This window comes from Hetaerina americana, unplaced genomic scaffold (assembly GCF_022747635.1).
Source record: "Hetaerina americana unplaced genomic scaffold, ioHetAmer1.1.p SCAF_41, whole genome shotgun sequence".
Lineage (NCBI taxonomy): Eukaryota > Metazoa > Arthropoda > Insecta > Odonata > Calopterygidae > Hetaerina > Hetaerina americana.
In genome coordinates this window covers 1,140,339-1,164,953 of record NW_027286997.1, presented here as the reverse complement: position 1 = coordinate 1,164,953, position 24,615 = coordinate 1,140,339, and the positions used below count along the sequence as shown (strand labels likewise).

At 43.1% G+C, this 24,615-nt stretch overlaps 1 protein-coding gene across 1 annotated transcript in view; it reads left to right on the top strand.

Moving 5' to 3' along the window:
- The window catches only part of Als2 (Amyotrophic lateral sclerosis 2), a 62,348-nt gene that overhangs the window by 4,255 nt on the left and 33,478 nt on the right, over nt 1-24,615 (top strand). Inside the window, exons 2-6 of the mRNA XM_071591055.1 lie at nt 5,308-6,736; nt 11,623-11,845; nt 16,273-16,453; nt 18,054-18,220; nt 23,156-23,265. Of these exons, the coding sequence (XP_071447156.1) occupies nt 5,308-6,736; nt 11,623-11,845; nt 16,273-16,453; nt 18,054-18,220; nt 23,156-23,265 (2,110 nt within the window). The remainder of the gene's footprint in view (nt 1-5,307; nt 6,737-11,622; nt 11,846-16,272; nt 16,454-18,053; nt 18,221-23,155; nt 23,266-24,615) is intronic.

Below are 24,615 nucleotides of genomic sequence, written 5' to 3'. Positions count from 1 at the left end.
AATACATGTACAGGTTATGGATTAGCCTCCTGTCCCTCAAATCTATTCCTATTTTCTGCATTATATTAATTAGTTTTCCCAATTCACTCTATCTAACGCCTTTTTGAAATCTACGAAATAGGCAAATACATCCTGATTGTATTCTATATTCCCCTCGATTAGTGATCTCATTACTGCAATGGCATCATGCGTACCTCTCCCCTTCCTAAACCCAAACTGATCATCCCCTAATTAATCATTTGCCCTACTCTCTATCCTTTTGTCTATGATCCTGAAAACAACTTTAGCTGCATTGGAAATCAAATTTATTGATCTATAGTTCTCACATGATGTAGCCTTTACCTTTTTCGGAACAGCAACTAGGAGGGGGGACCCAAAAGTAACGGGAATTGGACTGTGGTGGGGAGTGAGAGAGGGGGAAGCCTTTGTTTGGCCGGTCGTACATCAGGCGCACGCCTCCTGTGTCAGTATGCGCAGCGCCGACGCTGTGACTGGATCGGTCCATCCGTGAGAGCTGTTTCAGTGAAACAACTTTTTTCATTGTGGCGATAAAAGTAATGGCGGATAATCAAGAGCACCGCGCTACAGTGAAAATTTGTTTCCTGTTGGGGAAATCGGCCGTGCCGGCTCATACTGCCCTCTCTGTGATGCAGTTTTTGACAAAAAGCGGCACGACTTCGATTGTCCACGCCTTCCCCCCTACTCACTGGATTTAGAGCTCCCTGTGACTTCTTTTTGTTCCCCAGACTTGAAAGGGACATGTAAGGAAAGCGTTTTGACACTGTGGAGGAGGTAGAACAAAAATCACTAGAAGTCCTAAAGGACATCCCGATAAATGAATTTCAGAAATGTTTCAAACAATGGAAGCATCATTTAGAGAAGTGCATTGTGGTCAATGGGGAATACTATGAAGGTGGACAAAATTGAATGTAGATATATTGAGAATAAAATAATCTATAATGACATTCCTATTATTTTTGGTTCCCCCCTCGTAACACTGACATCTCACGAAGTCTTCCGGCCAGATTCCCTCCTCATCGCTACTACGAATCAGCACATATAGCCTCTCCTTCCCACATTTGCCTAAACCTTTCAGTAGTTCTGCAGGAAGGTTATCCAACCCCACGGTCTTATTTAGCTTTATCTCCCTTAATGCCCTTTCTATCTCATCATCGATTATGCCCAGACCTAAACTATCTTCCTCTACGTCATGTTCCTTTTCTATGTCTAACTTTGTTGGTCTAAGTTCTTGACTATACAGTTCTTCTGTATTTTCCTTCCATCTCTCCTGGATCTTTTCTGTGTCAACTATTATCTTCCCCACGTATCTCTAACTTTTAGCACAGATCTTCCCTTCTTACTTCCCAATAATGATTTGACCCTGCTGTATAGTGCACCAATTTCACCCTTCCTCTGCAAACTATCCATATCCTCACACTACATCTTCCAGTCTTCATCTTTTTTCTTTATTTGTTACCTGTCTCAATTTATAATTTCAATCTTTGTGCTTCCTTTTGCCTATTTCTATGTTTACGTTCTTTCATTTCCTTCTCTCATCTCTCCTTCTTTCCATCTCATCCGTGATCCATGGTGTCCTTGTCCTTTTCCTATTAAGAGTTCCTGTAGTTTCTTTTGCAGCTTTTGAAATTACTTTTCTAATATAATCCCATTTTTCCTAGATGGTACTCAGCTCCTATCCCTCACTCACAATTTTCTCTAAAGCCTGCATCCTTCCTTCTCAATTCTGTTAATGCTTCTACAGTCCATTTTCTAACCTGCCGCCCCTGCCTTATCTTTTTGAAACGGACACTACATTTCATAACAACTAAATTGTGGTCAGAGTCTGCATCCGCTCCCGGAAAGCTGTGCGAATTTATCACACTGTTCCTAAACCTGTGTCTAACCAGAATATAATCTAGCTGATACCTTTCTGAGTCACCTGGCATTTTCCATTTATACCTATGCCTTTGGTGGTGTCTAAACCAAGTGTTGGTGGTTACTAACCCTTGTCTCCTGCAGAACTCAATTGCTTTCTCCCCGCGGTCATTCCTTGTGCCTAAGCTGTAGTCCCTCACCTCATCACCATCTCTTACTTTGCCTACCGTTTTATTTCAATCCATTCATCTCTATCAAATGTTTCCCTGCAGGAACACTCGTGATTTTGTCCTCTAACTGATCGTACATCCTGTCCACTTCTTCCTGTGTATGTTTGCCTGGTGGCTTGTATACATGAGCAATGACCAACTTGTTGGTTTAGTATTTAATTCTACTAATAATGTTTTGTTGGTTAATTGCTCTATGTTTGGTATGCTTCTCCTACCTTTTTATTCAATATTTTTTCTTGATAGCATTTTTAATGTGACACCATCTCTGAATGGCTGCCCCATGGGGTCGGATGCCTTAACAGGTGCCTTACGGAGGAAATGAGCTGCGAGGACCACGGTTTGTCTGGCTCCTATCCTTCAACCTATCTGGCATTGGTGTCCATCCTGGCAGCAAATATAATTGCTTCTTCCAGTAAAGCTCTAGGGGTCATCAGAATACGCAAGCCCCTACACCACATCGAGGTTGTATTCCATAGAGAGAGAAGACAGTTATAAGAGAATAAAAATGACAATTAAAATCTATGAAAAAAAACATGTTAGATGCAATGGCTGATCTAGCATGCACTTACAATCAGTTGTGATCAGTGGTTTGCCGTATCCTCAAGAACAAGGGCAAGATTTTGGAGATAAATGCTTCAAAGGGACACCCAATGGTTATGTATTCTCATTGATTTTTAAAGCTTCCTATGGATTAATTGAAAGCAGTTACAATGCAACACTAAAAAAACTGGAGAACGTCATTTGTGAGACAGGAAAAGTGATTTGCGCTGACCTAGTTACGAAGATGTGAGGATATCAAAGGTTAAAGAAAAAGTACTTAAGAGATGTGCGATTGGAGAGTTTCGAGAGAAGAACCAAAATCCACAGCATTGCGAGGCACACTGAAGCATCAAGCTTGGGCACAAAGGTAGCCCAGATGTTCACCAGCATTTCCAACAAGGTCGAAACCAGTCTCTTATGGAAAACAATGTGACGTAGAGGAGAAAGTATTGCCTGGCTGCAAGGCAATGAAACATTATCTCATGCTGCAATTTTGTGCCAATGCAAACAGCAATTTTGAAACTAAACTGCTGCTATTTTACCATTTATAAACTCCATGAATCTTCAATGGATTGAAAAGTTTAGAAGTGTAGGCTAAATGTGGTTTGTTTTCCAGGTTGGTTCAATTCATGATAGAAGAAAAGATTAAGACGATCAACGATCCTTAACAATGTTTAATATAAAGATAATATAATTGGTATTCTACTTGTTAAGATGGATGCAGCCTATATTAGGGCACAATGATTCATTTGCTTGCCTCTCTTAATGGAACACTACCTGTCATCCAACATTACAAAAAAATACTTAAATTCCGCATATTTCCTCCATCCCCTCATTCCGTTCTATATGCCTTTCTTTGCATAACCCTTCCTCATTTCTCTAACATTCTCCCCTCAATTACAGTCTTCAATATCCCATTGCCGGTTAATTTGCTCTGTGCATCCATATTCCCTGCCTCCTAATGATTCCTCCCAACAATCTCCTCTCATCCCTACCATACCCAGCACTTCCTCATTTGTTTTCTTTTCGGTCCATTTCACCTTCTCCATGCCCATATTTCAAAAGCCTCAACTCTACGTGGATCATCCTGCTTCAATAACTATAATTCCTCACCATGCATTACAGCTTTCCATGTCTAAGTCTTAACGAGCATTTTCTTAAAATCCTTACTCGATGTCCCTGTCACCCATTCCCTCCTTGTGAAAGCTTCTTTCCCTAATGCATTCCTCTTTCCCTGAAATCCATGGTCTAAGAGTAGCTTAATTGGCTACAGCACTCAACCAGATATCAAGGGATTTGGTTTCGAATCCCAGGCAAGGCAAATGATTCTTACACTTAGTAGTAGTAGTAGTATTTAGGGGAGGCGACCGACAGCTGAAGTCATTTGTACCATTTGGGATGGGCAGGAAAGGATGAAGGGTGGAGAGAAACCCGGCGTCGGCATTAGCCTACTCTTTACGAAAGGTGCCAAGGGGTCTGCAGTTTAACGTCCCATCCGACGGACGGCGTACTCACTCAAAGTGCCCTCCACAAAGCACCTCAAGTAGGGATCGAGATGCCTCTGAAAAATATTCAACACCGCCGGGATTTGAACCCGGGCCCTCTGGGTGGGAAGCCAGTATGTTAGCTCCCGTACCATCTCGATCCCAATTCTTACACTTGTGGCTGAAATTGTTACATAGTAGTTTCCTTATTGAAGGCCAAAGTCAGCGGTATTTCGGTACAAGTACTTATGATGGTTAGAAGTTTAAGTACAAATATTTCCAGTTATCAGACACACACATCAATTCAGCTGATCCTCTGAACAGTTTGTTATTCTCATGCATAGGTAAGAGGAACAATTTTGAGTAGGGAATTTCATTCTCACCAATAGGACCATGGCCATGTCATTAATGTGTAAGGTCATTAGCAGACCCCAAGCGCACACCTTTCACCTGCCAATATTGCTTCATACCACTCTCCAAGTTAGCCTCATAGTTTGGCGTGCAAAGTAAGGAAATCAAAATGGTTGAAGAATCACTACCAAAGTTTTCCAAAGGCTTGACATAATTCATTGATGTGAACAAAGTCAACTAGCTGTTTGAAGTGGGGTCGATAAATAAGGTTTATATCCTTGCAAAAGCAGAGAAGATACCCAGAAGTATAACATAATGTGCAGTGAATATTGATGAGTGCACAGGATCCTGTATACCAGAAAATTGTCTTATTGCATAAATTTTAGGCATGTAGCTCTATTATTATGTGAGGTATGGTCGTATTAAAGTATAAATATTTTAATATTTATCGTAATAAATATGGTAAAAAGTGAGGCCACAGAAAGAGTACCCAGCCCCTGCGGCTGGAATTTCACATGCCATTGGGCAGACATACTGGGTGAGCTCTATCCTCACATAACAAACCAACCTTTTGGTAGATTAGTGTTGTTTTATTGGTTTTATTTATCATATTATTATTCACATTTACTCAAATACCTTCAAACTAAAGTAAATTCCATAAAGTTATGTTGGAGACAACAAACTTCCAACTGACATTGGATATTGATTTGAAATGAATTGCAAAAGGCTCTCAATCTCAATATAACAAAAGGCCATTTCTGAATGGTTCCACCCAGGTCCACCCATGAACTTAATTTCTCATGGATTTTACTTTCTTTCTTTTTTAGGAGCAATTCGACATTAAAGACTGCTGCACTAGATATTTCTGGTTTAAATGATGACAATGAGGAACCTATACAGGTTTTAGCTTCAGGAAATTTCAGCGTTTGCATTTACAGTTCCATTCCCACCAGGAAAACATTCCCCGAGCTTCATACATTGCTCAAGAGGTGGCGGGAGTTGCTGTCACAGTGTCATGCGTTGCATTCAGAGCTATTCCCTCTCGTTCCAAGCTCGCCACTAAACAAGCCCTCGGTTGCTGCCGGTGAATCTCCTTCCCGAGAGGAATTAGACTTGGCGGTGCAGGCCGTGACGGAGGGGTACCACCGAATTCTCGCCCTGGTCACCCTGACGGTTGAGTCATTGGGCTGGGTAGAGCACCATGCTCACCTCAGTGGCGAGTCCCTTAGTTTGGAGCACGTCGCCCCTATCAGCCACTGCAGCGAATTCGTGAAGGTGTACAGGACGTACTTGGAGGCAGTGTGTGACCTCCTGGCGGTGGAGGGATTCAAGGACCTCCAGCACTACTCGACCGTGGGCGTGCAGCAGGTCAAGGCCTTCTTCCCTGGAGAGAGTGATGAGAGGGTGGTGTCCTCCTGCCTCCTCTCGCCCCTCAGCCACCAGAGGCACTACTTGGATCTGGTGCAGGCCCTCAGCCAACTGCCCGAGAGGGGCTGCTGCCCTCTGGAGGGTACCGCACCCAAGGCACTGAGTGTGCCTGAGTTGACGGCCATCCCACCTCACCCATCAAGGGCGGCTCCCACAATGCACTGCTCCCGATCAGAGACAGCCTCCCTCTGCTCCACGGGGTCAAGGGGTGGCAGCGATGAGGGCACAGCGACGCCTCCCTCCCCCTCGCAGGGGAGTGTCACGCTGCCCAATGGCTGGGGGCAGCAACTTGGGTCAGTGGCATTGAAAGCTTGGCGCTCAATGGCCAAGGGAAAGGAGTGGGAGCGTGCACAGCTGCATGCCGAGTCCACGAGGGAGTTCTGGGAGGACGGGGGGAGGGGTGGGATGGTGCTGGGCAAGTGGAAGCCCATGCCGTTGTTGTCCTTGACCACGAAGACGAGAGAGAGGTGCGGTGAGGTTAGTTGCCCGAGTAACAGCCTGGCGGGGGGTCTGCTGTGGCGACCCCGGCTGCCCTCTCAGCGCTTGATCCGTGAGTCCTGGGTGTGGCCCCCCAGGGGTTGGCTGAGGGGGCCAGCACCCCTGCATCGCGCACCATCCCTCTGGGTTGGACGCCCTGGGACGCTCTTCACCAGCCCCGCCTCGGCTTCCCTCTCCCCCTCACCCTCGACCCCTTCCCTGGTGCTCTTGAACGATGCCTTCCTGCAGGTGGCGCCAAATGGGTCCACGACGGCCCATGCCCTCGCCACGCTCTGGGTGCAGCCCCTTCGGGATGACTCATGGGAACGTGGGCACCATCAGATCCCGCAGGTTGGTGTCAGAGCTCCTCTATGATTGCCCCTCGTTGACCTGAGCCCACCCTCTCCAAGCTACAGCGCCAGCCACTATTTCTGGAGATCGCCTTAAATGAGGTGCTTGGTGGAAACCCTATTGCACAGAATGTCAGGGGGGAAAGGGGTTGGATGAAATTTTAATAAAGGGAACACATTGTTTGCAGCCAACGGAAGTAATAGGTTTTTGCGCCGAAATGAAATGGTGCCCTTTCTGTGATATGTATCACAGGAATTCCACTGTTAATTAATTGTAGAACTGCCGCGTTTGTTATCTGTAAAATGGAGAATATCCACCAAGTAACGGCTAAAGCAGTGCCACATGCCCTTTGTGCGTTTATTTCTGGAGCAAAGTTTCCCTTGTGAAATATTTATGGGGCCTTCTGTATGTGGTCCACATTAATAATCTTTTGAAGTGGGCAATGGAGGTGGTTGTTTGTAACCAGTAGTTGTGAATGATCGCTACTAGTGCGTATTCAAAGTCATAGCTTTCACCTCTTTCCTAAAAGTTCTGTATATTTACTGCCATCTCTACAGTGAGTCCTGGCAGCTGTCCTCTCACCTTAGTGAGACTTGTCCTCATAGTGCAAACACCATGTACATTAGAGTCTCAAATACCCATGCCCTGGTTGACTGAGTTTCCTTGTTATCAGAGGTACAGGTTTAACTGTTCACCTTTGTATCACTTAAATAAAAGCATTGAAGTTATGTTTGTTGAGGTTGCACCAACCCAGTTGAACTCTCGTGTGCAAATGTTTCAATTGGACAACAAATTCAACTTTCACTTTCATGGGGTTTCACAGCAAAATTTTATCCATTCTAAAATATTTTCCAGCGATGAAAAGATCCTTTTATCAATGCTCAGGTCCCTGTAACTTTCTGAAATTCTTTTTGTGGCTTGATCGTTTGACACAGTGTGTCACTTTTTCTTACTTTCACACTCTTTCCTCATGATCACTGGGAAGCGGTTTCTCTGTGGCCGTAGCCACACCCTTCAGCTGTAATGTGTTGGCATGTAAGCCACTTCGAATGTGTTTTCAATACATTTCACGAGTAGGTAAGGGAAAAATTTTCTGTCGCATCGAACTACTTTGAAGGGCATTAACACAGTTAATCAGGCAACCTGTATGAAACTACTTCTTACCTACCACAGCATTATGACCTATACACTTTTCATGTAGGGAAGGCTCTTGGACCTTATTACTTTGTATTTATTGTGTTAATGTGTAATTTTAGGGGAAGGTGTGCCATAGATGCTGAGCAGTCTTGCTTCCAATGTCATGTTTCAATCAGTGATCACCATTAATACTGCAACCAACTTGGTAGACTCTGTGGAGGAATTTTCGGTAACCACAAGCTTTGCAATGTTAGCGAGTTAGCCGTGGGAAAAAATTAATCAGTTAAAAATCAGACAGTTGTTTATTTAAAGGATCGTGTACCCGTAACTTGCACTGAAAATTGTTGAGTAACTGTTAACCCAGAAAATAAGTGTCAGGTACTAATTAGTTGAACCAGCTTGGTGAAAAATTTTGTTATTGACTGTATTTGTATGGAACTCAGGAGAGAGTTGTCATCTCAAGGCTGCTGCTCAGGTCATCATCTCCAGAAGCATCTTGAAAAATTCCAACTTTTCCTAAGTCAGAGATATGACTTTTTTGAGTTTTCAAAATCGCCTTAGTATTCTGAGACTTCTTCTACTCTTTCCATCATTGTCTCAAGGACGAACTAACGTCCTTTACAAATGTCATCATTGTGACCTATTCCTTGAATAGTACTCGTCAGACCTCTCCTGAGTATTGTTTTGGCATCAAATCTACGGAAGCATTATCTCTGTTGCCTGGGAATCACTTCCGTCTGATTCTGAATGGATCATTGCAAACTGTACATTGATTTTCTTTGTGATTGCATCGGCTTTATGGTATGAAAAGAAGCAAGCAAAATATTGAGGAAGGGAGTTTTAAGATAGAAGAGGACACATCACTCAAGTTTCAGAAGTTGTATCTTCCAAATAAGGCTGCCAATTTAAATGCACTCAAATGTAACTTAGAGGCTGTTCGTGTTTGTGTAAAATGCTGTGAATTAGAAAATTTTAATCATTTACACAAATTTTTACTTACTTTTATTTGAGAAACTTCGTATGTTTGCTCCATATTTGGTTATCTGTCATTTTTAAATCTTGAGACTTAAGAAAAAGAAAGCCAAGGAGATTTTTAACAATTGATAGACAATTATTCTAATTCATGTATTTCAAGATTTTTACATGTTTTAAAACCCTTATAATGTTAGGGGTTAGGTGGTAGAAGAGACTCCATAGTATCAATCTCACCCAAAAATAAATACGACTATCTATCTGTCAATATATTTCAAATTGATGGTTCTGTAAGACTTGGGTTGAGTGACTGCAAGACTGTCAACATCAGCTAAAAACTAGCTTGTTTTCCAAACAAAATGGCAAAGGTTTTTCCTTGAGGCCTGTTCGAAATGACCCTGAAATTTTTGAATAGCGCGTCTCCAGTTGCTTATATCATTATCCGCCTGGAGGTGTTGTGTCTCAGGAGACTTCCCGAATAACTGCCTTGGACCAATTCGTTGATATCTTGTTTTATCGATTAGTTATGGCCATTTATGTGAAGGGGTGTGCTTGGAGTGGAGTAGAAAATTGGAATTGGGGGAATGAGCTCTTGGAAGGAGCAGCCTTGATCTAATCCTACATGGAAACTTAAGAATTGATTACCAAGGCTTATGGTTGGTATGCTATGAAACGCCCCGCGTATTATGAGTGGTTTACCCGATTCTAAAAGGGGTGGCAATCAGTGGAAGATGACTGGTGTCCCGGACGAGCATTAACGTTGACTGATAAACGAGAAAGTGAACAATCTCTTGTGTGCAAATCGACGTTTGACTGTCGGGGAACTTGCAGAAGAGTGTGGCCCCTCGATTGGTGCGTGCTACTAAATCCTGACTGAAAGGAAGAGGATGCACGCATCGAGTCGCTGCCTCGCCTGAAGACAGCAGACCAGAAACAACATTGAGTCCAGGTCTGTCGGGAACTGTTCGATTGATCTGCTGATCTTCTTGTCCAGGACCACAACAGGCGATGAGTCATGGACTTACGAATACAATATCGAAACGAAAGTGCAGTCTTCCCAATGGATTGATGAGACATCCCCCAGCGCCGAAATAGCTCGACAAGTACGCTTAAATGTCAAGGTGATGTCGACTGTTTTAATTCAATGCAAAGGGGGTTGTGCATCACGAATACCTACCTACCTAAAGGCCAGAGAGTCAACACGGAGTACTACCTGGGGTTTATTAGATGCCCAAAAGAGAGAGAATCAGGAGAAAACGGCCCGGGCTTTGGGGGAGCGGCGAGTGGTTTCTTTGCCTGGACAACTTGCTGGCTCATTTATCTCTCAGAACTCTTCGAGTTTTTAGCTTATAACAAGTCTGCTGTGCTTCCCCACCCATCCTACTCACCAGACCCTACGTGGATTTTTCCTATTTGCCAAACTGAGAACCTTGCTTAAAGGGAAAAGATTTGCCATCATTTCAGAGAGAGAGAAATTTGAGAGAGGAGCTTATGAGCATACCGGGAGAAGCGTTCCGGGACTGTTTCAAAAAGTGGAAACACTTTGGGAGAATTGCCCATGTACGTACTTTGGAGAGGAGACTACATTGAAGGGGACCCTTACCTATTATTTGTTAGGGAAGTAATTTTTTTGGTTACATACAAGTTGAGGAACTTTTGAAAAGACCTTGTGAATTGAGGAAGATTCAGTGGCGGCTTTATATTTTCCATAGATATACAGTCAAAATGAATGAAAATTCTACAGTATGTCTTTTACTGCATTAAAATTGGTTGCCTCATTTGGAAGGTATAGCTTTGGCTTCATATTAAGTTTGTTTTGAAAATATGTAAAGTTTACTGGTCCCGTGATCATTTTCACAAAGTGAAGCCACCCACCGTTGAATTCACTTCATTGTGCCTGTCCATGTATGTCCTCGGGGCTTCCACGAGGGAGGTCGCCCCCTCCAATGCATGGCATTTGCATTTATATATGCCTCCATATTTAGATTCAAAGAGTTTTATGAAAATGGTTCAAAATGTTTTCAACTTAATTCCTTTTTCCACTGAAATATTATCTAAATTAGTTTTCATGCGAGAGATCAAGTGGTCGCAGCAAATTCTAAGGCATGAACCTTGACCCCATTTTGATGGTGCACTTGGGGATCAGGATGGTGCGATCCCATCCATCCCTATTGGCGCAAATGACCTCGGCTGTCAATCGCCTCCCATAAACACTACCAACTCCTAATGATGCGCTTGTATTGTAAATAAATGCCAGAATCTCAGTGTGAAAATACTCAACGAAAATGGAATTCAAACCTGGATTAAATAAGGAATCTGAGTAATATAGTAATTTTATGGGAGCCGACTGACAGCTGAGGTCATTAGGGATGGATAGGAAAGGATGAAGGGTGGAGAGAAACCTGGCATCTGCATAAGCCTACTCTTGTTAGAAGGCGCCTAGGGGTAACACAGTTTAACGTCCCATCCGACGGACGCCGTACTCACTCAAAGTGCTCTCCACAAAGCACCTCAAGTAGGGATCTGGACACCATTGAAAAATATTTGCTGTCTCCGGGATTTGAACCCCTCTCTCGGGCTCTCTTTGTGGGAAGCCTGTACGCTAGCCACCACACCATCCCAATCCCCCTCTGAGTTCAAATCTGGGCTTTTGTCAGAGAATGTTTTTTTGTGGTGGGCAGTTGCAGTTTGGCGGCTGCTTATGTTACACTTGTGGTATTTCCCGCCATTGCTTTGGCTGTGTTGTAAATTTCCTGGTGGCCCACTTCCCTGCGCAGAATGCCCTCAAGATGACGATGCCCGAGGACTCCCTGACAGTGGTGGCTTCGAGCCCCGAGGAGAAGGCGAAGTGGCTCAAGGTGTTCAACTCAGCAATCATGAGCTGCTTGCAGAAGGAGTCGCCAGCGCTTGTGAGCACATCTCTCGCGACCCCTCCGACCTCGAGGAATGCCTCCCACCACTTCCAGCGACATCCACTCTACAGAAATGCAGTTTACACTGGTGAGGGCAGGAACTATGTTGGCAAGGATGAGACCCACTCTTGTTTCAGAAGTTACTGTGCGCATTAAAACCCCTTGCTAACACTCTCCCGGGGACTCTGGGTTAAAGGGCTGATGTTTATGGAAGGAGAAAATTATGAAGGCTAATTTTACTTCAAAACTTACTTAATTAAGCAAGGGTAAAAATTTATATGTATATTATTATTTCATCTCATTATTTTAGAATGGTAAAATATAAGACGTCATATTAAAACAAAAACAGTTATATTTGCAGTTTTTGAGTATCTTGGGATGGCTGAGATCCAATTGGTTTGCTGAGTAGTGCCAATTTCCGTTCAAGTGCCATGCATGGGTGGGAACACAAAGTGGCCCTTAACAAGCTGATCATCCAAAACCAAGGGAGTCTTGATCTTGGCATGCGGTTAAGTTTGGTGGAGAGCCAATGCAGTTGATGCTGAAACAGTGGGGAGCTGGATTCAGGGCAGTCTGTGCATCTTTTGGGGAAGGGGGAAGCTTTTTGAAAAACATCGAAGGAGAGCCCAAAAAATATAAAATGCCAAATTCAGTGTTGAGGCAAGTGTCCAGACTAATTGTGAATTGCCTGCAACGTTGGGGGTTAATGGGAAGGCTGAAAAGATTGTAATTTAGAAAGTGCTTACAGATTGTTCATGAGTTGGAATTTGATCTACTTTCTGTCTTGAAGTTAGGAAACCTCTGAGCCATGATTGTGTTGAATAGGGTGTGGCGGAAGTTAAGTGAAGGGAAGGGAAGGAAATCATTGCTCTTGCTCTTGAAGGGAAATCAAATTCATTTTTCTGTAGTCATCACATGATGCAGCCTTTACCTTTTTCAGAATAGGAACTAAAACTCATCCCACAAAGTCTTCCAGTGAGATTCCTTCCTAATAGATACTACAAATCAGTCTATGAAGACTCTTCCTTTCACATTTTCCTAAACCTTCAAGTAGTCCTGCGGGGGAATGTTTTTCTACCCTCACAACCTTATTTGATTTCATTTCCCTCATTGCCATTTCTATCTTATCATGGAGTATGCCTGAACCTAAGCTATCCTCTTCTAGGTCATGTTCTCTTTCTATGTCTAACCTTTCTAGCCTAATGCCTTTACAGTTCCTGTATATACTTGATCTTTCTGGAAGCTATCCAGCCATGCAATATTTTGAGAAAAATAGCCTACCTAGAACAAAGAGGCCTTGGTTGTCCCCGTCGAAACACTCCCCTAGGTGCCTCACACTCTTATCCCAGTATATCTTCCTTCACTTTTCAAAACAATGAGCAAAGATCTGTTTGTGAATGGTCATCAGCTACCTCATTGCATTCTCCTTAATCTCGTCCATGACCCACTGTTGGGAAGACTGGTATTTTGTTTCAGGGTCATAGTCACAGACCCATGACTCGCAACTCCAGTGATGGCCTTTTTTTAGAAAATCTGGGTGATCATTCGTGGCTTGTAGCAAGTCCCCTGCAACTGCAGCATGAAATTCCTGACATTGATGAGATAAAGGAGGGCGATGAGGCAGCTGATGACCATTCCAATAGAAAGAGGAGTAGTAGTAGTAGTATTTAGGGGAGGCGACCGACAGCTGAGGTCATTTGCGCCATAGGGGATGGACAGGAAAGGATGAAGGGTCGAGAGAAACCCGGCGTCGGCATTAGCCTACTCTTTACGAAATGCGCCAAGGGGTCAATCAGTTTAACGTCCCATCCGACGGACGGCGTACTCACTCAAAGGGCCCTCCACAAAGCACCTCAAGTAGGGATCGAGATACCTCTGAAAAATATTCAGCACCGCTGGGATTTGAACCCGCGCCCTCAGGGTGGGAAGCCAGTACGTTAGCCCCCGCACCATCTCGATCACCTCCAATAGAAAGAACTTTGTCAATTGTTCTAAGTGAAAGGGGAAGAAGGCCTCATTCTTCTAGGTGGGCTATTTTTCTCAAAATATTACCTGGTTGGATCCTTTTTGGACAGTCCTCGCATTCCGTCCATTTCTCATGGATCTTTCCTGGTTCAAATAATATTTTTCCCAACTTATTTTTGAATGCTTCCAATCATTTTCCCTTTTTATTTCCTGGCAGTGCTTTCACCTTCTCATACGGTGCACCTATTTCATCTTTTCTCTGCATAACTAAACATAGCATCCTCTGCAGAAGCATATTCTTCCACCATGCTTCTTTCACCATATTTGTTTCACACCTCAGGGTATTAGTGAACTATTTATACTTCCTTGTACCTAATTTGATGGTTATATGCGTCTGTTTCCTTCTCTTGTCATTCTTTCTAATCGTCTGTAATCCACATCTTCCTGTTTATTATTTCTATAGTTTTACAATGCAACATTTTCCGAGTGTAAAAGTCATTCTCCTTGACTGGAATTTAAACCCAGATCCACTATTTCCAACCGAGTGCTCTAGCCAGTTAAGTTATGGAGGCATATAGGGGTGTGTCACCTTTGACAAATTCCAAGAAACTGCGGGAGATGCCGTGAAAGTAACTTTTAACCTTTAATTAATAAAAATTTACCTTGACCTCGGTTTCTTGGAATTTGTTAAGGTGGAACACCCCTTGCGTTTGAATTTTGCACTTTAACCTCGTCACCAGTGGCACATCATGCACCAATACAAATGCCTGTGACATTGTATTTATGGTATTTTATCGCAATATCTTGTTCCTTAAAAGCCCCGAAAATTTTGGAGTGTAAGAGGATGCTTCGATAGCGTAACTGTCTAAAGCACTTGACTGGACAGTGAGGGATTCTGGTTCAAATCCTGGTCAAGGCTACGGATTTTTACACTCTGAAATTGTTGCATTGTAATGCATATTTAGCAAATGACTCCATTAAAAGTTACTGTCTTGATATCTCCCGCAGTTTCTTAGAATTTACTATAGTTTTGTTTGGAGCATTTGATATTGCTTTTTTAATAGGCTCCCATTTTTCCCAATAGTACCCAGCTCTCTTTCCTCGTTCATCCATTTCCCTACAGCCTACATATACTCCTTCCTTGTTAATCCTGTTAATGCTTTTACGTTCCATATCCTAAACCGTCTTCCCTGCCTTATCTTTTTGAATCAAATCCCGCACTTCATAGTAACTAAATTCCGGTTGGAGTCCGCATCTGCTCTCAGGAAGCTGTGTGAATTGTTCACTCTGTTTCTAAATCTGTGCCTAACAGTAATATAATCTAACTGATACCTTTCTGAGTCACCTGGCATTTTCCATATATACCTAAGCCTTTTGTGGTGTCTAAAGCAAGTGTTGGTGATGACTAACCCTTGTCTCCTGCAGAACTCAACTGCTTTCTCCCCGCGGTCATTCCTCGTGCCTAAACCATAGTCCCCCACCTCATCACCATCTCTTACTTTGCCTACCATTGTATTCCAATACCCCATCAACATCAAATGTTACCCTCCAGGAACACACATGATTATGTCATCTAACTGATCGTGTATCCTATCGACCTCTTCTTCCTTATGGTTGCTCGGTGGCATGTATACCTGAACAATTACCAAGTTCGTTGGTACAGCTCTCATTTCTTCAAATAGTATTCTATTAGTCACCTGCTATTTGTTAAATATGCTTCTTTCTATTCTATCTTTTTATTTAATATTATCGTTAGCCCTCGTTGGCTCTCGTCCCCTCCGCTGTGTATTATTCTATAGCTATCACTCCAGTAATCCTCGCCACCCTTCTATGTCACCTCGCACAGCCTTAAAAGCGTCAATATTTCCTCTTTCCATTTGTTGCTTTATATTCTAATTTTCCTGTCCTCAACATTGTCCTAACATTCCAAGCCCCTCTAATTCAGTGGCATTTTTTGATGCTGTCTCTTTAACTTTCAAGGATTCATGAGATCATAGCAACGGATGGCTTGCCTCCCCCACTGCCATGCGTGGCACATAACCAATTAGGCTGAGTCCTGTAGTTGTCAAGACTCTTTTGCGTTAAATTGTGTATCATCATGGCATTCAAGTTGTGGGATATTAATTATGTGGTTTCCCATTGCCTTTCCCAATGATGTTTTTAACATCACTTGGGTCGAATGGCCACCCCACTTGGGTCGAATGCCTTTTCAGGCGCCTCACTAAGGAACAGCTGCTGCGTGGACTACCTTTCGTCTGGCTCCTAAACTTCGACCTATCTGGCATGGGTGACCCTACCAGGAGCAATTATCATGACTCCCCCAGCATAGCTCCAGGGGTCAGGGGTCAAAATGCACAAGCCCTTCCACCTCGCCCCAAGGTTATAGTCAATATGGAGGGACCAATTGATTGCCAATTAACAAATGCCAGAGACTCTGGCATGGGCATCATGGTGTGGAATTTGTGCCTCTGCTTATTTGAATGTGTGTGTTTATATTAATGTTTCAAGGGGCTCTGAGGCATGGCATGCATTTTTTGTTGGTTTGTGCAGGTGGCTGGCTGTTGGGTCATCCACATGGGAAGGGCTTGCTCGAATGGCTTGGTGGACAGAGTATAGAAGGCATCTTCAAGGACGGGAAGGTCAACGGCCATGCAACCCACGTGGACCCATTGATCGGGACGTATGAAGGGCAGTGGAAGGATGGTCAGTACCATGGCCATGGTATTATGAGGTGAGGTTTGACTTCTTTTTGTGAATTTGGCCAAAAACCATCAAGTGCTAGCTCCTATTTAAATGCATTACCACCATTTTCAATCAGCGGATAGAAATGCATACTCATTTAATGATGAAACCAAATATACCCCTATATAGCTTGGCAGAAAATGATTGATGACAAATGAGGAAGTCATCCCTGGCATATGGGCCTGTTTTGACAGCCTTCCAGAATCCTACTTTTTGGTTGGCTTGAAAAAAGTCGGAGGAACTCTGTATGGAGTGTATCTCGAGCTAAAAGGAGGCGGTGTGGGAAAAAATCCACCCTAAATAATTTTTTTTCTCTATTTTTTCCAAAGGGTTTTTTTGGAATAACCCACGTTTTTCATGCTTAAATGTTGAAAGCAGGTGTAGAAAATCCACAAATTTGTGTTCGCACAGATTCAGGTGACTGATGCACACAAGGGGCAACTAAATTTTGTCCATCAATGAGTGTAGCCACTATTTCAAAATGCATTTTAATAAAAAATTGAGATCCATCTAGCTCCTTGCCATCTTACAATCAAATAAATGCGAATGTTACCATTTCTTTTTTCTTTTATGCCAACCTTATTTTTGCCGTAAATGTTATTTTGATTCCACTCATCCTGATTGAGACAGTGCTCGCCCATTCATAGGATGTCATATTTATATTTAAGGGTAAACAACTCGATTTTATTAAATTTAGTCCTGTGAAATTGAATGCTTGGCCTTATGACTAACCATGAAAAAAATGTAGCCTTGTTTACTGAGTTAGTCTAATGGACACATTCCCCTATTATTTGGTCATTTCAATCAATTTTGTCTAGGTTTTAAGACTATTTCATATGATTTGCCTGGAGTAGCTCTAACTTTGCTAAAATTTATAATTACATGGACAGAAAATGTTTATTTAAAATGATTATATATGAGGCCCATGGAAAAAGTATCAGACCTAGATTTTTCCCATGCACAGAAGTGGTACTAGGGTGAGCGTCACTGTGCACCATGCAAGGAGACGGCTTGCCTGAGTTTAAATCTCCACCATTGAGTGAGCTGCCTGCCCCAAGTGAGGTGCGGTCATGCTTGCGTGCTCATCGCTCTTTGAATTCTCTCTCGAGATGCAGGGACGAGCTGATTTTGTTGGGTCGTCCACTTATCAAGGTGCTCAGAAACTCAGGGTCAATGTTGGATGGGGCCGAGAAGGTAAAGGGGTGCCGGAGATGAGTGATGGGTAGGGCACGATGGGCTCGGTGGCAACCTGGAACGACAGACGCGGTAAAGAGAAGGCAGCCTCAGCAGTCTCTGAGCTGCAGAAGTGGAGCGGTGGCAGCAGTGCAGGGTTTCCCCCTCTTGTCAACTGCTCTCCGTGAGGTGGGAGGAAAGGGGGGTTTGAGGCATCTGCTATAAGCGCTGCACTTTGCCCTTGCACTTTTTTATGTCATTTGTGGTTGGAGTTGGCATCTTGGGCAGGACCCAATGAAAAAACTTCTATTAATAAATGTAATTTGGTATCCACCAAAGCACACACACACGTGTTTATGCAATTGCTCTCCTAGTTTCTGTTTTCATGTCATCTACTTTCTTACTGCTGTCACTAGATATGCAAATGGTGCCGTGTACGAGGGTGAATGGAAGAACGGCGTCCCCGAGGGCCATGGCATCCACAAGGAGGGCCACTTCCTATCCTCTGTGGCATCGGTCTACGTGGGGGACTGGGTGGCTGGTTGCAAGCATGGCTACGGAGTCATGGACGACATCCTCACTGGTAAGCCCTTGGCAAGTCCCCTCTCAGCATTCCTGCTGCACAGCTGGTGCTCAGTTCGTTTGGGGAGGCTGCTGCTCAGGTTCTTCCTTGGGAGTGGATTCGACCACGGGTGCTCAAGTTGCCCAATTGCATCACTCCACCAAAAACCGGAGGGGGGGGTAGGTTTGGTAGATGTGCCAGAGAAATCTCTAATTGGCACAGTTGTGTAGACATTTTCCTGCTGCTTTTTCAAGGTACATAGTGGAGAGATGATGCCGCCCACTGCATTTTGTTCTTCTCCCAGCCCTTGACCCAGTGTGGAGGGACTGCTTTGGGGTTGCACGGAGTCAGTGACGTTGCTTCGAGCTAAATAAGGGCCTCTCTGAAGCTGTTTTTTTTACACTTAGTAATTTCAGGTGTCACTTTGAGGAAGTGATACGCCGGGGTTGTTCATTTAGTCCTTAGGAACAAAAGGAAACATTATTTTAGGTGGATTTGTTTTATTTTGCAATGTAATCTCCTTTTAGATTGATGCACTTTTCTCAGTGTTTCTTCCAACATTTTTAAGCTGTGCAAAAAGTGCAATTTCGGGAGGTCTTCCAAATGGGCATCTGTCTGTGTTGGCTATGACCACTGCGTTTGACAGGAATTGTTTTCTACTGTGCTATTTTTCCAAGTTTGGAAATTTAAAAAAAAAGTCATTGGGAGCCAAATCCCGTGATTGCAGTTGATGCTGTAATTCAAGTCTTAATTCCATAGTATTTGCTATTGAAACTGTTCAGCTGTGCACCCGTGGATTGTCTTGGTGGGGGAGAATTTTTTCCTTTGTCAAATGAGGACATATTTTCTTGTTTTCTTTGCTCAACTCGTGCAATAATGATGCGCAATACATTTATCGTATGTCCTTTTTACGAGTAATCGATGCAGATGATTCCACCTGCATTCCAAAAAAACTGTGGCCATCACCTTGCCACCTCACCTCTAGTCCTTCAACAATTCATTAACTTTGATTTGTCGATCACTCATAAAACCATATCGTGGATTTTGTCAATCTTTTCAGAGGAAGTCACTTCCACTAGACATCCCTAACGATGTTCATCATTTGTGGATGTAGGGCCACTCACTTTAAACTCAGTTACCCAATTGTAAAGAGACGCAAACACAGAAGCAGATGTGCCACGAACTTCATCCATCTTGGCTCTCGTCTCTTTCATTGTTCAGCCTTTTAAATCAAAGTGTTTGATCATTACATTAAACTAATTTTTTCAAATTGTTTAAATAAACAAAAGTTTGTTGCGCTAACTGACTTAGACAATTGAATCACATGAGGGATTTAGCTGAAAATTAAGCAGCAGTCTATTGAGAGATGAGGCTCAGTAGAAGCAGATATTTTCCAATGTTATGAGTACCATTTCTTGGCTTTTCTGAGGACTTATTGGAAGACCCAAATAGCTTTTTTGGTGGCAACTTAGAGTTCTCTGCTACCTTAATAAGAAAATAGCTCCCCCACAATACAATTCTGGTGCGTGCAGTTTATAAACTGATGACTTTTAGTATTTCCATTATTTTAAAGATTTAATTCCTTTCGTTAGTCTATTGTTTAAGGTAGGTTTTGGTAGGCACAGACTTTACAGTGTTTAAGGTACGTGTTTGGTGGACATGGGCTCGCTACATTCAGGAGTCTCACCTATTAAGACCAAACCTGGCACCCCAAGCTACACCAACCTGTTCAATTCTGCATTCATCCTACCTCCCTTCATGCTGGTCAACGTGCATATCCTTTTCCTTATATCTGCCTTGGAATCCTAACATCCTCCCCTCTTCAGCATTACACCATCAATCAAAACGCCTTGCATCCACATCTCCCCACTCACCTTTCAAAACAATGAAATATATGCCCATAATCTGACCTCAATGTCCAAGTTTCTCAGCTGCACAAAACCATGCTACAGAACAAAGTTTTCACTTGTCTTTTCTTAACCTCTTCCATTAATGTTCTCCTACTCAATATCTCCCTTGTGAAATGTTGTGAAACCTTGCATGATTCTCTCATATCCTTGCTACTGTGATCATCTTGGTACCCAACACTTCCAATATTCTGCCCCCCTATCACAGTCTTCAACATCCCACTCCCAATCCATATGCCTCTCATCCATTTTTCCTGCTACCTTATGATTTCTCTCAACATTCCCCTCTCCTCCCACGCTATGCCTAGTACTTCCTCGTTTGTACTCCTATCTGTCTATTTCACCTTCTCTGTCCTTCTCCACACGCACATTTCAAAAGCCTACGACCTACTTATATCATCCTGCTTCAATGACCACGTGTCTGCACTGCGTAACTGCGCTCTATATCAACGTTTTAACAAGCCTTTTCTTAACAGCCTTACTCAAAGTTTATAATCAATTTCCTCCTCCTTGTGAAAGCTTCTTTGCCAGATGCAATTCTTCTTTTGTCCTCACTTCATGTATCATTCTGGTTCAAAACACTTCTGTTATAGGCAAACCGTTCCACCTGCTCTAACTGATTTTAAGGATTCCCTGCCGACTTACATCCCTATCTCCAGTTCTTCCTATACCTCTTTAATTATTTCCTCCACATATTCGTTGAACCACACCGGTGATAAAGAGGAACCCTGCCTTACACCTCTTCCTAACACTGCCCATCCGGACTCTCCGTTCCCCACTCACACCTAAGTAGTCTGCGACATGTACAGGCTGCAGATTAGCCTCCTGTCCCTCCAATCTATTCCTATTTTCTGCAATATACTCATAAGTGTTTCCCAATCCACTCTATTAAAACGCCTTTTCAAAATCTATGAAACAGGCAAATGCGTCCTGATTGTATTCTATTTTCCTCTCGATTAGTGATCTCATTACTGCAATGGCATCATGAGTACCTCTCCCCATCCTAAACCCAAACTAATCATCCCCTAAGTAATCATTTGCCCTGCTCTCTATCCTTTTGGTGATGATCCTGAGAATAACTGTAGCTGCGTGGGAAATCAAACTTATTTTCCTGTAGTCCTCATATGATATAGCCTTTACCTTTTTTGGAATAGGAACTAACACTGATCTCACAAAGTGTTGTGGCCAAATTCCTCTCTAATAAATGCTACAAATTAGTCCCACACTTACTTAAACTTTTCAGTAGTTCCGTAGAAATATTATCTACCCTCATGGCCGTATTTGATTTCATCCCCCTCAATGCCCTTTCTATCTCATCATCAAGTATGCCTGGACCTAAGCCATCTTCATCCACATCATGTTCTCTTTCTATGTCCAAGCTTGTTGGTCTAAGTTCTTTACCATACAGTTCTTCTATACATTCCTTCCATCTCTCTTGGAAGTTTTCTGTATCAACTATTATCTTACCCGACTTATCTGTAACTGTTAGCACAGATCTTCCCTTCTTACTTCTCGATAGTGATTTAATCTTCTTATGGAGCACACCAATTTCACCCTTCCTCCGCAAACTTTCCATATCCTCAAACTGTGTCTTCCACCATGCTGTTGCTCTGTTGCTCCATTTATTACCCGTCTCAATTAATTAAACAACTCTTTTCACTTCCTTCCGTGTAAATCTGGATTTGCATTCTGCCTTGTCTGATGTCATCACCCCCTCTCCTATTCTTGCCTCCCCCTCCTCAGTAATGGACCTGTGCAATTGTGTCTGTGCAAGCTCTCAACCCAAAACTTTAAACTCCAAGCCACCGGGAGCTTGCCCATGCATTCTCACAGAGACAAAATCAACAGCAACAAACCAGGAATCATCAACACTCCCTTATTTAACTTGGTTCCCGAGCTTAAAAGTACACAGACCTACACTGAATTTTTACACTCTGAAATTGTTGCGCTACATTTACTGTCCTGTATTGCCCATGGGAAGAAGGAGTCTTAGAATCTGCTAGTTCTGGCCGAGCGACCAATGTGTGTTGAATTGTGAATAATTGAAGAGACCTGCCATGCACCGAAACTAACAGCTCTGAATGAATTTAATAAGCTCAATCTAGCATTAAAGCGTCTTTGTTCAAATGATTCCCACCCCAACCCCAGAAGCATTTCTGTGGCTTTTTTCATTTTGTCATAACAGTTCTTGACAAAATAGGGCGCCCTAAGTTGAATGTAATTAATTTCCCGCAGTCAGATCCCATACATTACATGCAGATTCATGTATGCATGGATTTAATGGGGCCTTATAAGAACATGGTGAAAATGTTCTTTTACCTTATAGTCACTCCTGCCATCAATGTGTCTAATGAATCTCAATTTTTGATTTGCTTACCTGCAGATTTTACGTATATTGGAACCCCTAGTTAAGTCGTTAGTAACATTATAGTTAGTATAGTAACACCTAGGTATTTTTCCATATCAACTACCTCTAGGTCAACTCCAGCAAGTTTGTGAACAAATCCCATTGATCTTTTAGACTAATTTACAGTTGCACATTTGTTATGATTTAATGACAATCCCAATTCATACACCATTTCCAAATACAATCTAGATCCCTTGCTAGGATAAATCGATCTTCTTCCCCAGATACCTCCCAGTAAATCATCTTGTCATCCGCGAACATCCTAATCTTGCTTTTCGCTTCACGGTTTAATTCGTTAGCAAATATCAAGAAAAGCAAAGACCCGAATACACTTCCCTGAGGTACACCAGAGGTCACTCGTACGCCTTCAGAACTGGTGCCATCAAGGACTACTCTCTGCTCCTCTTCCAACAGAAAGTCTTCAAACCAATTTAATGTACTCTTATTAATGCTAGCGAACTTGAATTAATAAATTGGTGACCACGGGGAACCTTGTCAAATGCCTTTATAGAAAATCCAAATAATTCCTCTGCCCAACCACCACCACTCTCGCCCAGCACCCTCCCTCGGAGTAGGCCTTTGGAGAGCCCTATCTGCCTGTGTTGTTGCACCACATTAATGGGGCCGTCCTCTGTTCCTCAGGCCAGAAGTACCTGGGCATGTGGGAGCGAGGCGAGAGGAGCGGAAGTGGTTTGATCGTCTCACTGGATGGCATTTACCACGAGGGGACTTTTGTGCGTGGATCCATTGCGGTGAGTGATGCGTTCCCTGTTTCTTCACTCTTTTGTGCCCTACCCACTTCCCCCCTCTTTGCAGATCTCCATTTCATTCATATGCAATGAAAGAGAAACTGTTTTCTATGCACGAGTGCCTTAATGCTTCCATAGTTTAAGGATAGGCTGTGTGTAGCTAGTAGATGTTATTGAAACCTAATTTCAGTTTCCTTGTGTACGTCTGTGCGTTTACCTTTTCTATTTTTATTTTCTAATTTTTGGCATAGTAGGCACCTGGTGAAAACCCTCAAAAATGGATGTGCCACTTCAGATTGATGGTGCTGGTGGGCAATAGCACATTATTTCCTCACTCTTGACCTCTCACCATTTGGTCATTCCTCATCTAGTTTTTTCGGGGTCATAAGAGTCTCACTAAGTCCAATAAATATATATGTCCAATAAGTATAAGTGTCCAATAAATAGTAGCCCATAAGATTCCTGTCTGTGGAGAAGTCATGAGTGTACCGTTGGTCACCCCAAATTTTCTATTGAAGGGCAAGGGATGTCATAAGGAAACTGGTGTAATAATTGAATTTTTGAAGTGTTACTCTAGAATAGGGTTGGAAAACAGAGAGGCAGTAGACCAGGTGGGCGATTGTTGTAGCAGGCCATGGCCACCCAATCACCGTGCATCGTTATACATGTACCCGGGAATACCCCCGGTCTATTCATGTATTCATTGTTTAGCATGTGCACTGTGCGAGAGCCTTGTGCTTCAGAAATTATCCATGTATTCCTCGAGCTTGGCACAGCAAAGTGCTGCCACGACGTGGGGTGCAGTGGGATACCAGTGTTTTGTATGATGTTTTCACTGTTGTGTGGCACAAAAAGAAGAGTGGTTTGTGGATGCTTAAAAGCTATGAATCACCAGCGTAGTGTGCAATGTTTCCTCTTTCTCAGTTTGGCACATTTGATGGATGCTCATATAAGGGCTGCACCGAGAGAGATTCAAAGCACGTTTGCATGAAGATCTGATCAGAATACACCCAGCGGGTGAATTGGCGGGAAGAAGTGTAATGCCAATGTTGATTGCTCAATCGAGTGCTCCTTCCCAATTCCTTATTCTTGGCCTGGAATTAAAAAGTCATGGAACAGAATCTGTGCATCATGATCTTTGCGATACCTTCCCATTGCACGTTTGAGGAGAGGCGAAGGGGCTCACATTTGCAATGGTGGATTGGGTAACTTTCTACATCTATATCAATACCCTGCAAGCCACCAAAAAGGTGTGTGGCAGGGGGTGCAGCACCAGGAGGAAAGGGTAAGGGATGAGGGGGTTAGGGTTTTTCAAATGGATGGGGAAAGGTAAGGGGAACCTGCAAAAAAAAT